General features: G+C 40.1%; 1 protein-coding gene across 4 annotated transcripts in view; it reads left to right on the top strand.

Annotated features, from left to right (window-relative positions):
* Positions 1-15,260, top strand: part of wnt9a (wingless-type MMTV integration site family, member 9A) — a 521,355-nt gene that overhangs the window by 387,026 nt on the left and 119,069 nt on the right. For 3 of the 4 annotated variants that reach the window (XM_028803901.2, XM_028803905.2, XM_028803902.2), the window contains one exon: positions 3,126-3,388. The exons of the other annotated variant lie outside the window; for it this stretch is intronic. In XM_028803901.2, coding sequence (XP_028659734.2) covers positions 3,126-3,388 — 263 coding nt within the window. The remainder of the gene's footprint in view (positions 1-3,125; positions 3,389-15,260) is intronic. 4 annotated transcript variants of the gene reach the window in all.

Genomic DNA, 15,260 nt, shown 5'->3' on the forward strand with positions numbered 1-15,260 from the left:
CGATGACACTCAGCTTTACCTCAGGACTACTCCCACCTCCTCTACTGCTCCTCTGCCAACATCTACATTGTCTACCTGCCTGGAGGAGATAGAGGCATGGATGAGGCTCAATTTTCTTCAGTTGAACAGATCCAAAACAGAAGCCATCTTAGTTGGTACATCACATCATCTTCGCTCTTCTACCATCACCAGTATTACTTTCTCTGGCCAAAATATGCCTCTTTCCACATCTGTTACTAATTTGGGTGTTAGAATGGACTCCCAACTTACTTTTGACACCCACATCAAATATCTCTGTAAGTCATCTTTTTACCATCTCAAGAACATCGCCAAACTCCGCCCATTACTCACCCTGGCAGATGCAGAGAAGCTCGTCCATGCCTTTGTCTCTTCCAGGCTGGATTACTGTAATGCACTCCTCATTGGGATTCCTGGCAAGAGTATCCAGAGACTCCAGTATATTCAGAACAGTGCTGCCAGGATCCTGATGAGGGTGCGAAAGTATGATCACATCACCCCAATCCTGAAAACCCTTCACTGGCTCCCTGTTTCATTCAGAATAGAGTACAAGGTCTCCCTTCTTACCCATCAGTGCATTTATGGACATGCCCCTCTTTATCTACAGGAACTCCTTACCCCCCATAACTCCTTACGTTCCCTCCGCTCTGTACTCACTAACACTCTTCACGTCCCCAGAACTAAGCTCAGCAGCATGGGTGACAGGGCGTTTTCATCGGTGGCGCCGAGGCTGTGGAATGCCCTCCCTGATTACCTGAGAGCCCCACAGTCGACTGAGGCCTTTAAGCGAAACCTAAAAACTCATCTTTTTAGAAAGTCATTTTGTTAAAGTATTTTATAGACTCTTCTGTTCTTTTTTATTTTATTATTCTATTTTTACTCTGTAGCACTTTGGGATTGCTAAAATATAAAGTGCAATATAAATAAAATTTATTATTATTATTATTATTATTATTATTATCTGATCTTCATCTGATCAGTATTGGAAGTAGTCCTAAGATAACGATCCTTGCAGATCTCTCCTTGATGGCATGAACAAACAATGAGAGTCCTTCATCAGGTACCTCCAACTTATGGTGCCGAATATCATTTACACCTACATGAAGAGCATTACTTCCAAATTGTCAGTGCTTGTGCTTCTCAAAGATTGTTAGTGCTTTTCTTTCAATATCCGAGACACAAGCTCCAGGGCAACAGAATGCAAAGGTGTTCTGGTCAGATAATACAATAATTAAAACGTCCTTACAAGGTGTAGGCAAGTCAGGGAAACAAAGAGGTCCGAAGCTGACACGGCCTGGTATCCGAGTGGTGTGTTGCAGTGTCAATGAAAGTGAGAATTCCAGAGTACTTTCGAGGGAGTCTTCTTGTAGTCTGGCTTTGCTTCAGGCAGGATTGTATGAATGAAACCACCACTTGTGGCAATTTCTTAGCATGGCTGTCTCTGAGTCTGAGGAGATAGATTGTTGAAAATAGTGCTTGAGGAAAAGAAATCAAGAACCATAGAAACATGGAATAAGCTGCCAAGTAGTGTGGTAGATATTAGGACTTTAGAGACTTTTAAAACTAGACTCGGTTATTTTAGAAGAATTAAGTGGACAGGAATGGCAAACTTTGTTGGGCTGAATGGCCTGTTCTTGTCTAGATTGTCCTAATGTTCTATAAAGAGGAAGGCCAAGGTAAGTCAGGTTATATTACCTTAAAGATTATAAATCCTATCAAGAAATAATAAAAGAGTAGAAGACAGTATAAATGAGGAACTGTCAATCAAAAGACCTGACTTGGCAGATAACTAAAGAAGAAGACATTCATGGTTAAGATTTGTTCTTGGATTTCTTTCTTTAGATAGATATATACTTTATTAATCCCCAAGGGGAAATTCACATACTCCAGCAGCAGCATACTGATTAAAAAAATATTTATCAAAGAACAATAAAAACGCAGTGCAAGTTAAAAAAATATATACTTTAATATGGTGAGACCCCCTGCCATCCTCTGCTCCATGTCATAATAGACATGTTGTGCTTCTTCTGTTAAGAAAAATGTAAGGATCTACATCCAATCTTCCTGCGACCAATTACATTGCTGTCTGTTCAAAGATAAGAAGATGTACATCAACATCATCAGGTAGTCAAAACAAAATGAGTAGCCCTCAGGGCCTACCTGAATTGTGCATTGCATTGTGGCCTGTACCTGTAGTTGGTGCAATTATTCTTCCATATTCATTATGATTTCTTCCAGGTCCATGGGCTCCATCATCTTTCGGTCCAGCAATCTTGCTGACTACCCCACTGTAGAGACAAAAAAAAAAATAGGTCAGAATGAATAAGAAGGTTTGAGGTGCCAGCTAGTACTCTTGTTTAAAAGTGGTAAAAATAAAAGGCAGAACAAAAAAGCCAAAATTTAGCATGCTCAAAACAAAAGTGCTCCTGAGAGAAAAGCTCCATCCTCAGCTGCAGGTTCACTTTGAACACCAACTTACAGTGATTTCTAGATCTAGATCTGGGCACTAGCCCAGATGTTTCAAACCTTCAGTTTTCAAATCTAATTGTACTTCATGCTAAATCTTGGTCAACAGTTTTTGCAGAGATTAGAGATCCAATTAAAATAGATTTTCTCCAGCTGCCAAGGAAAGAAAAGTTAATACAAAGTTAACAAAGGATAGATTTTATTTTAGTGTCACTCTGTACATAACATGCCATAACATTTTAAAAACTATGTAATTCAGTTTAAGGTCATGGGGGACTTGTAGACTTTTCTGCCAACATCTGGTGTAATATAATAAACAGTCCTGGAAAGATCACCAGACCATTGCAGGGCACAAAGACATGCACACACCCTCAGCCACACAGGGCCATTTTTGAGTATGGCCAAGTAACCAAACATGCAGGTATTTGGGCTATGGCAGAAAAACTCCAGTATGGAGAAAAAAAAAACCCATGCAGATAATGCTTTACAGTGATAAGACAGTGAATTCAAACACGGGGCAGAGAAAACAGTAGGGTCCTAATTACTACACCACCTTCTGCTTCTGTGTTTGTGCAATTTTAGTATTTGAGTAATTTATTTTTAAATAAATCATTCTTAATTATTTATTTTCCCTTTCTTAGGTTTTAAAGAAACCGCATTTTTGTATGCAATTTCTTCAGCGGGTCTGACTCATGCTATGGCAAAAGCCTGCAGTGCCGGCAGAATGGAGCGATGTACATGTGATGAGGCACCTGACCTTGAAAACAGAAAGGCCTGGCAATGGGGTGGCTGTGGAGATAACCTCAAATACAGCAATAAGTTTGTAAAGGAGTTCTTAAGCAAAAAATCAAACAAAGATTTACGGGCTCGAATGGATCTGCACAATACAAATGTGGGAATGAAGGTAAATTGAAACTTGTTTACAACTCTTCATTACAATCTATTTTTAATTTCCTTGTTGGGTTATTTTAATTGTTTTGAATTATAAACAAATAAATAGATTTACTGCTATTTAGTCAAACCTAAGTTTTTTAAGTACTTCTTAAAACACTTCAATTAGACCAGGTAATTATTTTCATAAAGGTAGTTTACTATTTTGGAATAAATAATTAATTTAGTTTCTTCACATACTGTAAGCATCAGTTTTGGACTTACTTACAAGGCATGTTTTTGATATATGGAATGAATTACAATAAGAAATAAAACCTAATAGTAGCTCTTAACTAGTGCACTACAGTGCCACAATTTATGTGCAGTCTGTGTGTGTGTGTATAAAACATATGGCCTATACTCCTTGTCTCTTCTAATCTAATAAACCTGAATGGCAAGATATTGTAGAATCAAAAGGAGAGATAATCATGGGTGCTTTTTTAGGTAATACTTGTGTATACTACTTATTCACATTTAGTGGTGCATCCAATTAGTGTGTGCCATTAATATGTATAACTTATATTGGCATCATGATTTTTAATACTGCATTCTTATAAGTGTACAATATGTAAAATATACATACACACAATGTCAGTTGAGAAAATTACATGGATTCATTGTGGCCTGTAAACTGAAAAAAACACTGGCCCTTTCAGTGCTATACAAGCAAAAAGAGAACCCCTCAAATTGCACAAGATACCAGAATTTCCATGGCTAAAATCAGGAGCTTATATTTTTGAGCTACATGGACAGTTTCTTGTAATTGTAGGCTACCTGACTAAATATCCATAACTGCTAAGCATACCAGATAAAACTGCCTATGTAATCATTATGAAAATGAAGTTAGTCTTTGCCAGGCATAGGATTCCCAAAGAGGTACGGAGTGACCATGTTCCCTTTTCTAGCTATGAAATTCAGAAATTTGCAGTTGCTTGGGGAATTAAGCTCACGCACTCGAGTCCTGGATATCCACAGTCTAATGGACTTGCAGAGTGCACGGTGAAGACAGTGAAACAACCTCTGTCCCCAGAATTGGGTTACAACTATAGTTAATTTTTGGGATATGAGATTCTTCCAAACAAACAAAAAATGTTTTTTGGGCACTGGTTAATCATGAATGGATAATGCAGTATACTATCAGTTGTTAACAAATATTTTTTCCATTAACCAGTACATATTTCAGTGTTTTAGTGTAAGTTTAAAGTCTGTCAAATATAAAACGGATGGATGTGTATGTTCAAATATTTCTGGGTTTGATTAGAACATGTGCCAATTGATACACAACTGGGTGTGGCAGCAGCAATTGTGGAGTAGTTACAACTTAATAAAGTAAAAGGTAATAACCTAAACACGTGTATGTGAATATTTTTCTGGTGTAGTATCTAAGACGCTCACAACTAAAAAAAGAAACACGACAGTTGTATTCATGTTCAATGGCATCATTACAGCATCATTTTGCTTGTGGCTCCATTTTGTGTTGACTTTTATGGCCAAGGCCATATTGTCTATAGCTGCTATGCCATTTGCTGGTTATGTGACACACAGATTTTTTTTTTTTTATTTTATTTTTTTTTTTTTATCATTCCCCGTATATATGAGAAGACAGCACAGGATGTTTGCCATTATGGCTTTGGATACCACACATTACTTCCATGTGCCTTTTTAGAGTAGTGGAAGCTTGTAGGTATTACTCTGTCAATTTGTTGTTTGATTCTCCTTCTGTTTCCCTTTATTCAGACCTCTCATCTATCCTTTGACTAAAGTTCTCCTGTTCTAGAACTGTTTTTTTCCTGATCTCCTGGTCACATATTCTCTTGTTCTCAAAAGTGTTGTTTGAAAAAGCTATGATCAGTAAAATTGAGCAGTTCATTATTGTGTAATGAACTTTGCATAGGCAAACAGATGAACAATCAGTTACCGTTGCTCCTTTAATGAGATCATTTACTTGGTTTGTAAGTTACAAATTCATATTAAAAAAAAAAACATAGGAAAATAATTTCTAAAGGTAATGACTTAGTAGTTCCTTCGAGATCAGGAGGCCAAGGAACACAAGAGGTGTATGATTGAGGGATTATGGTATTATTTTGGTTCAGTTGGACATTTGATAGCTAGGTGTCCTAAACTTGAGAACAGACTTAATCACCTGTTATACTGTATATGGAAGTAGGAAGTGTAGGCACTTGTTAATCCCTTTATAAGAACAGTCTTTGGGTGCCAGTTTTGGTACAAAACTGTATATTTAAGTATTGGTTGTTTTTGGTTCTGTGTAGTGCTTTATTAGTTCTAGCCTCTTATACCAACTACAAATTCCTGAAAATCCACTTAAAGGTAAAACTCATATTTCATCAACTAATGGGAGCAAATTGGAAAAGGCCATAGAGAATATATCTCCCCAGTGTTAACATATGCAGTACATGTATTGTGTTATCACCCTAAAACAATGACCTTTTATGTATTAGAAATAGGTCTTCTGTGAATAAACTTTACTCAAATTTTATTTTCTTAATCGACTAGTTATCCCTGCCATTCTCTCACATTCTGACATACTACAACTCTGAATTTTGAGTAGGCTAATCATGGTGACGGCTGTACCAAATGCAGAGGAAGGAGGTTCCTCCAAATATCTGGTAAAATTCTCTTCTGCGTGGGAGTACTTCACCCAAAAATCTGAAAAAATGGTTGTTAAAAAACAGATGGTATTTCAAAACCTATTTACTCAATGCATGAACACTTGAAGAGGATGCACTTTGGAACTAAAGCACAGGACAAGTCAATAATAATGTAAGTAGCAAATTTACACCTACTGTATCTGTTCAGCAGTAGTTCTTTAAGTGCTGTGAAGCTGGTTAGCTTGAGAAATTTATGATAGTGATTAGCATTGGGATGAAAGATACAACCATAAGGTTTCTTTGGACAAAACAGATAAATTGTCTGCTAAATATCATTTGCCACCACTACTTGTGAGTGCAATGAAGTTAAAAAAAAATGTCAATTCAAGTCAAGTTGGGGAGCATGCACTGGTACACTATGTTGCCGCACCCACTACACGACGAAACAGATACCGGTTGGCAACCCCCCAGGCAGACACACGGTCCATCCCCACCCTCCGGAAATGACCCTCTGTCTGCCGCAGCCAGGTGTTACATGGGCGACCCCTTGGCCTGGTCCAGCCTTTCGGGTCCCCAACAATGAGGATCTTACGAGCCATGTGACCCTCAGGGAAACGCGCCATATGGCCGTAGTGAAGTAACTAACGTTTCCTCAAAATGCAGGTATTGTGCCTCATTCGAGACTCCATGAGCAACCGCTCATTCGACACAAAGTCAAACCAATGGTACCCAAGGATTTTCCGAAGAGACACAGTACCAAAGGAGTCCAGTCTTCGTCTCAGATCACTGGATAGCGTCCGTGCCTCGCAACCATATAGCAAGACAGGAAGTAGCAGGACTCTAAAGACTTGGACCTTTGTTCTTTTGCAATGATATCGGGAGCACCACACACCCCTTTCCAGCAACCTCATGACCTCCCATGCTCTCCCAATCTGTCTACTGACCCCATAGGAAGAGTCCCAAGAGACATGAATGTCACTGCCAAGGTATACTAGAGTACACAGTACAAGGTATACTTTCAGTTCTCAGGCTAGTTAAATATGATAGACTAGCATGTTAAATGCTAACTTTATTTAGTCAGAATTGCATTTGCTTTAACTCTTTAACTGTGACTCTGTGGATCTGAAAGAAAATTGGCAGTTGTCAAAATTGATAAGTAATAACATCCTGTATAAACATACATTAGCTTTATAAAGCTGTTTTTTGGGTATATTCTCCAATCTTTAAACTGTAAGTAAACCACAATCAATATATTATCAGGCTGACTCAAGAAGGTGCATTTTTTTTATTCTAGCACAGTTGATGCAAACTTAACTGAAGAGAGTTTGCAGCATAGCATCGTGCAGGTGTCTGCCTGCAGGGAAGCTTGTTGCTGGCATATTGGCTTTTTTGTAAAGAAACATTTGCAGTTAATACTGCCAAATATGCAGACCATACAGCTCAGCAAAACCCTGCTTTTAACCTTAAAAAAGGTATGTACCTCTTGAGTAAAATGGCTCTGGGCTCTTTCCACATTTTCTCTTAAGTCCGTGCGGACAGGTTGATGTCTGTCCAGCCACTCACATATTGCAGAAAGGGTTAGAGTTAGAAGAACAATGTGCCACCTATGAAGTGTTCTTCTGTGTAAATATTTTCTCCCACTTCTTTATTTCCATGATGAAAAAATGATTAATTTTTTTTAGCAGATTAACTGTTCCCGAGAGACCTCAAGTTTATGGTGCACAGGATTTTTGATGTATTATTAATGTTCACTTATTGGGGGGTAACATACTGGTAAAAACATCTAGGGTTGCTTTTAAAAAAAGTGAAAAGGTGTGGATAAATGTCAAGAGTGTAAAATTAACAAACAGATTTACATGCGTATTGTCATTCCTGCTCGTCAGCAGTGTTATAAATAATGAATAAATGTTTAAACATGATGATGCGATTAACAAGCAACAGGAATAAAAAAAATGCTCATTGTGCAGTCATGGCTGTTAAGAACAATGTGCAAAGCTGTACCAAAGTTGGCAGTGCCAAAATTAACTAATACTAAAAGGCTTAAGTTATAATCATTTAATGCCAGCTGAAAAAGTATAGAATATTGTTTTTGCCTCAGTCTTCCCTTCAAGAGTTTCACATCTCCTGCAATATGATTTCAATTGATATCATTTATACTTTTAAAAACATTACTAAGCTGCTGTATGAAAAAAATGCCTATACTGTATTTATGATGTCTATGAATAACATCCATCTCAATTTAAAGATGGATTTTAAAACAAAATCCGTGTGAAATGAGTCTTAGAGTGGATTTACTGTAACATTAATTTTCAAAATAACCCAAAATCCTAATTATTTGGTCTTGTTTCAAGTTGGACTGCTGACATTCAGTTATGTTAATGAGTCCAATAATCAGACATACTGTATAATGTTAATGCCTTTTTGAGTTAAGTGTTGTATTGTTTGTCTTCTTGCTACAGCTTTTTTAGTTTGGCTTTTTTATATCCTAATGTTTTTAAATTTCTATGCATGTCTACCTGAACTATTTGGATAAGAAATAGTTATTAGATTAATTAATTTATTCATAAAATAGTTTTAGATTGTTTACAAAATAATCATTTGTGGTGGCCCTAAATAGAAACCTTTGAACCTAAAGTTGTATTAGAATTTTCTTTCCTTTAAAAGCATTCTCCACCTATTACTTCATTTGTAAAGAAATAATAGCCTGGAGACAGGACTGTTTTCATGCATGTACTGACAGAATTCAACCACTTGCCTGCTGTTTGACTGAAATTTTGTCTTTGGAGTATCAACTGCTTTGTGTTCAGCAAACAAAAGTCTTTGTTACATTCCAAGCACCATTTATATGATAGCCAGAAACTAAAGCTATTGGTAAGTATACAGGTGCTGGTCATAAAATTAGAATATCATGACAAAGTTGATTTATTTCAGTAATTCCATTCAAAAAGTGAAACTTGTATATTAGATTCATTCATTACACACAGACTGATGTATTTCAAATGTTTATTTCTTTTAATTTTGTTGATTATAACTGACAACTAATGAAAGTCCCAAACTCAGTATCTCGGAAAATTAGAATATTGTGAAAAGGTTCAATATTGAAGACACCTGGTGCCACACTCTAATCAGCTAATTAACTCAAAGCACCTGCAAAAGCCTTTAAATGGTCTCTCAGTCTAGTTCTGTAGGCTACACAATCATGGGGAAGACTGCTGACTTGACAGTTGTCCAAAAGATGACCATTGACACCTTGCACAAGGAGGGCAAGACACAAAAGGTCATTGCTAAAGAGGCTGGCTGTTCACAGAGCTCTGTGACCAAGCACATTAATAGAGAGGCAAAGGGAAGGACAAGATATGGTAGAAAAAAGTGTACAAGCAATAGGGATAACCGCACCCTGGAGAGGATTGTGAAACAAAACCCATTCAAAAATGTGGGGGAAATTCACAAAGAGTGGACTGCAGCTGGAGTCAGTGCTTCAAGAACCACCACGCACAGACGTATGCAAGACATGGGTTTCAGTTGTCGCATTCCTTGTGTCAAGCCAGTCTTGAACAAGAGACAGCGTCAGAAGCGTCTCGCCTTTGGACTGCTGCTGAGTGGTCCAAAGTTATGTTCTCTGATGAAAGTAAATTTTGCATTTCCTTTGGAAATCAAGGTCCCAGAGTCTGGAGGAAGAGAGGAGAGGCACAGAATCCACGTTGTGTGAGGTCCAGTGTAAAGTTTCCACAGTCAGTGATGGTTTGGGGTGCCATGTCATCTGCTGGTGTTGGTCCATTGTGTTTTCTGAGGTCCAAGGTCAACGCAGCCCTCTACCAGGAAGTTTTAGAGCACTTCATGCTTCCTGCTGCTGCTGAACTTTATGGAGATGCAGATTTCATTTTCCAACAGGACCTGGCACCTGCACACAGTGCCAAAGCTACCAGTACCTGGTTTAAGGACCATGGTATCCCTGTTCTTGATTGGCCAGCAAACTCGCCTGACCTTAACCCCATAGCAAATCTATGGGGTATTGTGAAGAGGAAGATGCAATACGCCAGACCCAACAATTCAGAAGAGCTGAAGGCCACTATCAGACCAACATGGGCTCTCATAACACCTGAGCAGTGCCACAGACTGATCAACTCCATGCCACGCCGCATTGCTGCAGTAATCCAGGCCAAAGGAGCCCCAACTAAATATTGAGTGCTGTACATGCTCATACTTTTCATGTTCATACCTTTCAGTTGGCCAACATTTCTAAAAATCCTTTTTTTTGCATTGGTCTTAATTGATATTCTAATTTTCCGAGATACTGAATTTGGGACTTTCATTAGTTGTCAGTTATAATCATCAAAATTAAAAGAAATAAACATTTGAAATACATCAGTCTGTGTGTAATGAATGAATCTAATATACAAGTTTCACTTTTTGAATGGAATTACTGAAATAAATCAACTTTGTCATGATATTCTAATTTTATGACCAGCACCTGTACATAAAACCATTTGGCTATTGGTTTTATTAGACCCTGTAGTAGTTATAGGATCTATCTTTTATTTGGGAAAAAGTTCATTTATATCCTGCATTGTCAACTGATAGATTAAAAAAATAACAGTCAAAAAATAAATACCCCTGTTGATTTAATTTCTATTCAATCAGAAAAAAACTAGGAAAGAGTATTGAATTCGGGTCCTGATTCCCTTTTCATTGAACAATGAAGACTCTAGAAAACTGTTGATCTTATTAGAGATACTTCTGTTGGCCTACAATGCCACACATGTAAGAAGAGGTCATCCACCTTAAGCTAAGCATGTTTGGGCCGGGCCAGTACTTGAATGAGAGAGCATCTAGGAAACGTTTGGGTTGCTGCTAGAAGAGGTGTTGATGAGGCCAGCAGGGGGCACTAACCATGTGGTGTGAATGTGGTTCCCAATGCCCCAATACAGTGATATGAGACACTGTGGTGTAAAAATGGGTCTGTCCTTCGGATGAGATGTAAAACCAAGGTCCTGACTCTCTGTGGTTTTAAAAGATCCCTGGGTATCTTTTGTATACCGATGTCCATGCCCTCCATGGTCCAGTCATTTTTGCCCAATAATCATCCCCTGTCTCTAACTGACTATCTTTCTCACTACTTCACCATCTAATACAGTAGCTCATGGGAGGTGAGCATATTGGCACAAAAATGGCTGCCGTGGCATCATCCAGATAGAGGTTACAAATTGTGGTGGCTGAAGTGATTCCCCACTCAATATGAAAAGCGCTATGAATAGTGAGAAAGTACTATATAAATGTAAAGAATTATTATTATTACAATAAATCAGGAAATAGAAAACACATATTTTGGCCTGTGGTCCGGCAAAATCCATGTAGAGTTGCTGCTGTTTCTCCCCACAATAAACAACCTATGGGAGGAGATGACTGATCTTACTACTTCACAGAGTTTAACTGCCATCTTGGTTATAGTGAAACACTGTTCAAGCAGCACACATTATGCATTTGAAAAACTGCCAGCTGCAAAGAAGTTAGCAGAAAGTTTTCTTATAGAATTTAGGTTTCTAATATGGATCACAGTTTCTTTTAAGGTTCTGGCACAATGTACTGTATGTACCCAGGTCAACCTTATTTCTGGGAAAGTAACAGGCAGGGTGAAAGGGTGAATCTGGATTGGGAGAAATTCCCTAGGTGTACTGTTGATGCCTTTCTGTCTAACTGAAAAGACCTGTAAATTGTAGCAGAATTCTCCCTAAAAACATCTAGCATCTCCCTAACTCTTACACAGTTCTGCCATTGGCACATCACCCTTTGCATGTTTGCATGGGTACATAGCAACCCTACTAGAATGACACACTGTCAGTTCAGGTCTGCCTAGTATTACTGGCTTTCTCACTAGGCCTCACTAGGAAGAACTGTTGATGTTAAAGAAGGATACCTTCAAAATATAGCATTGGATAGAATGTGTGGCTTGAGCTATGAAATATACAATGCTTTAAATTCATATGCATTCAGTTTATTCTATGTGTGTATGTATGTATGTGTGTGTATATATATATATATATATATATAGTGATGGAAACCCGGGCATCAAACAGCCCAAACCCCAACACAAGCACAGTCCTGTGTTAAAATAAAGGCTAGTTTATTTACCAAATTCCCTTCAAATATGTCACAAGAAGCACAAAAACACTTGATTTGTCTCTCTCTACATTAATTTTCTCACCACCGCACTGCCCTTCTCCAATCAATTGTTGCCTCTCTACTTCCCAGCTCCGACTCGCTTGGATAAGGGAGTGCGGTCCCTTTTATTACAGACCCGGGAGTACTTCCGGTGCCAGGGTGATTGCCCAATTGAAGTACTTCTGGGTCACACGGAAGTCCATCATCACAGTAGGGAGCTTGTTTCCCTGCAGCGCCCTTTTGCGGCACCCCATGACCCCAGGACTGCTGCCATCTAGCGTGCTGGGGGAATAAAAACTCCCCAGCAATATCTCTCCCTTTAAAGGGGCTGACCGTCCATTTCTTCCTTCTGGGTCTGCTTCCTGTTTCCTTCCGGGCCGGAATGCCTGTCCAGCCCATGTGACATCTACTATATATATATTGTCACACACGTGCGAGTAGGAGTCAACTGTAACGGTCGACCGGAATATGTGTATGTCCCTGTAAGTTTGTACCTTTACCCATACCTGTTTTAGTGGTATGCCTTAATGTGTAGGGCCGGCCCTTTATACAGAGGGAGGGGAGCACCTGGCTTGGAGGGCCAACAGACAGTACGGGGAGGAGCTATCAATATGTAAATATTTGGCGGGAAAAAAGAAAAAGAGAAGAGCTAGGAGAGAGGAGGAGGCCATAACAGATAAAGGCACGAGGGAAAGGATTAACACCTCTTGGATATGTTGGATATCGTCAGGTGAACCTGGGTTCATTTCCAGTCAAATTATTTTTACTTTTGGGAGGTATTGGTGGCACGTACGAGGAGCCAGTTGACTAAATTTCATCCACTGTATTTCATTTTGCCACTCACAAGTCGACTGAGAGCATTGAGCAGAGGTTTGCCGACTCTTGTGCAATGCCGGAGCGAGGTGAATTGCTAGGTCGCCACGTTACGGTCAGAGTATATACTTTATATATTTCGACTCCCAAGAGCCAGGGTCGGGAATCTATGGATGCCTCACTGAACTTGCAGCCCCCATGGGCAGAGGTACAGGAGCACATGGACGAGCTTAGAGTCCGGCTAGATGAAATGACTGAAGGAGCGGTAGCTCGGGAAGAAGCTCTGCATGGATACGTGGATTCGGCGGTGGGCGATTTGCGTGAGTGAGTGCATGTACGTCTAAGAAGTCTGGAACAAAAGCTGGTAGACTGCCTACTGCGGCGCGATCAGCAATGGGAGGTAGAAATACAGGACACGATGAGGAGGAGTATTGCTACGTACTTTCAAACTCTGCGCCGATCAACGCCATTGGTTGAAGCGCGGCTGTCCTACTCCTCTACTGCTGCAGCTGCTGTACGGCTGGAGTTTGCAAAACTGGAAGCTTCCTGTAAATCGGCAGAGGTGCTTCAATTTATTGAACAAGCAGACATGTTTTTAGAACTGTACCCATTAGCGCTAGCTGAATTGATGGGCTTCTTGAGTACGTCTCTACAGTGACCAGCGCGCCACTGGTGGCAGGCGGAAAAGAATAATATTAAGGACTGGGCATCTTTCTGTACCGCTGTTTTGAAAGCCTTCTTACTGGCTGACTACCAAACTGAACTTGAAGAACAGCTCCTGGCTGCTCGGCAGGGTCTATCGCAACCCATCAGAGACTTTGTTTACGAATACCGTACGCTCTGTCTAAAATGGAACCCCAATATGTCAGAAGAACACATGGTTAGACGAATTCTTCGTGCTTGTAACCCGCGGCTTGCTGTAGCACATAGGGGCACAGTGAGTTCAGTACAGTCCATGGTAAAAATCGGATCCTTGATTGAGAAGGATTGGGCTGCTATGAGGGGTAAAAAAGATCCTCCCAGAGAAACTTCTAGCAGAGATGCACACAAGGTCAGATATCCAAAGGACAAGGATCGGTCAGTTGGGGCTGAGCTCACCATGTTATGCACATAGTTGCCCTCACTAGTGGTACCGGTGAGTGTGCGGGACATCATTGGGGATGCTGTCATTGATACAGGGAGCACCTTTACCTTAATTAATTGCAGCTTGTGGGAAAAATTAAAGTTGCCCGGCGAGCTGCTTAAGGGAGGTGGCACAGTAAAGTTCTTCTTGGCAGACGGGCGAGCATATCGGGATAATGGCAAGGTTCTGATGCAGTTTAGATTGCAAAATATATCTTGGGAAGTCGAGGTGTATGTCTTGGAGGATGCATTCCTGTCTATGCCACTGCTCCTAGGGCAGGATTCCATCATGGCAGCCGACATCATTTTGCACCCAAGGACTCATGAATACGTAATGCCTGGTGTGTTCAGTTTTAAGGTAAGAGGGCGTGATGAATTACAGTGGCTAAAAGTAAATTACTATTTCGCAGTACCAGTTAAAGATATCAGCCCTATGGAGGACAGCATTTGTTCTCAGCCCTGCGAGGTGCAACCTATTCTGAGGAGATGGCCCATGGTATGGACGGACAAACATGGGCGTACAGAGGTTATTCACCATCATATATACTCCGTTGATGAAGTCCCTGTCCGTCAGAGAGCTTACAGGATCTCTCCTATGAAGAGAAAGGTTATTAATGAGTGGGTTGATCGTATGCTGCTGGAAGGAATTCTTGAAACCTCTATCTCCGCCTGGGCATCCCCGGTGGTTTTGGTGCGTAAGCCGAATGGAACCTTTCGCTTTTGTGTGGATTACCGTGGGCTAAATGCCAAAACTACCAGTGACGCCTATCCTATGCCCCTGGTGCATGAAATTTTATAATCCTTACAAAGCGCAGTGGTTTTTAGCACTCTGGATTTACAATCGGGATATTGGCAGGTATGCATGGGAGAAGACAGTGTGGCCAAGACTGCAGTGATCACTCCTGATGGCTTATGTAAATATTTGGCGGGAAAAAAGAAAAAGAGAAGAGCTAGGAGAGAGGAGGAGGCCATAACAGAAAAAGGCACGAGGGAAAGGATTAACACCTCTTGGATATCGTCAGGTGAACCTGGGTTAATTTCCAGTCAAATTATTTTTACTTTCCGGAGGAAGGCATACGGGAGAGGACTTGACGGGCCAGCACAAGGAACAGTTAATCAGTACGTTTCCCGGAATAAGAGATA

Source organism: Erpetoichthys calabaricus, chromosome 6 (genome assembly GCF_900747795.2).
Source record: "Erpetoichthys calabaricus chromosome 6, fErpCal1.3, whole genome shotgun sequence".
Taxonomy (NCBI): domain Eukaryota; kingdom Metazoa; phylum Chordata; class Cladistia; order Polypteriformes; family Polypteridae; genus Erpetoichthys; species Erpetoichthys calabaricus.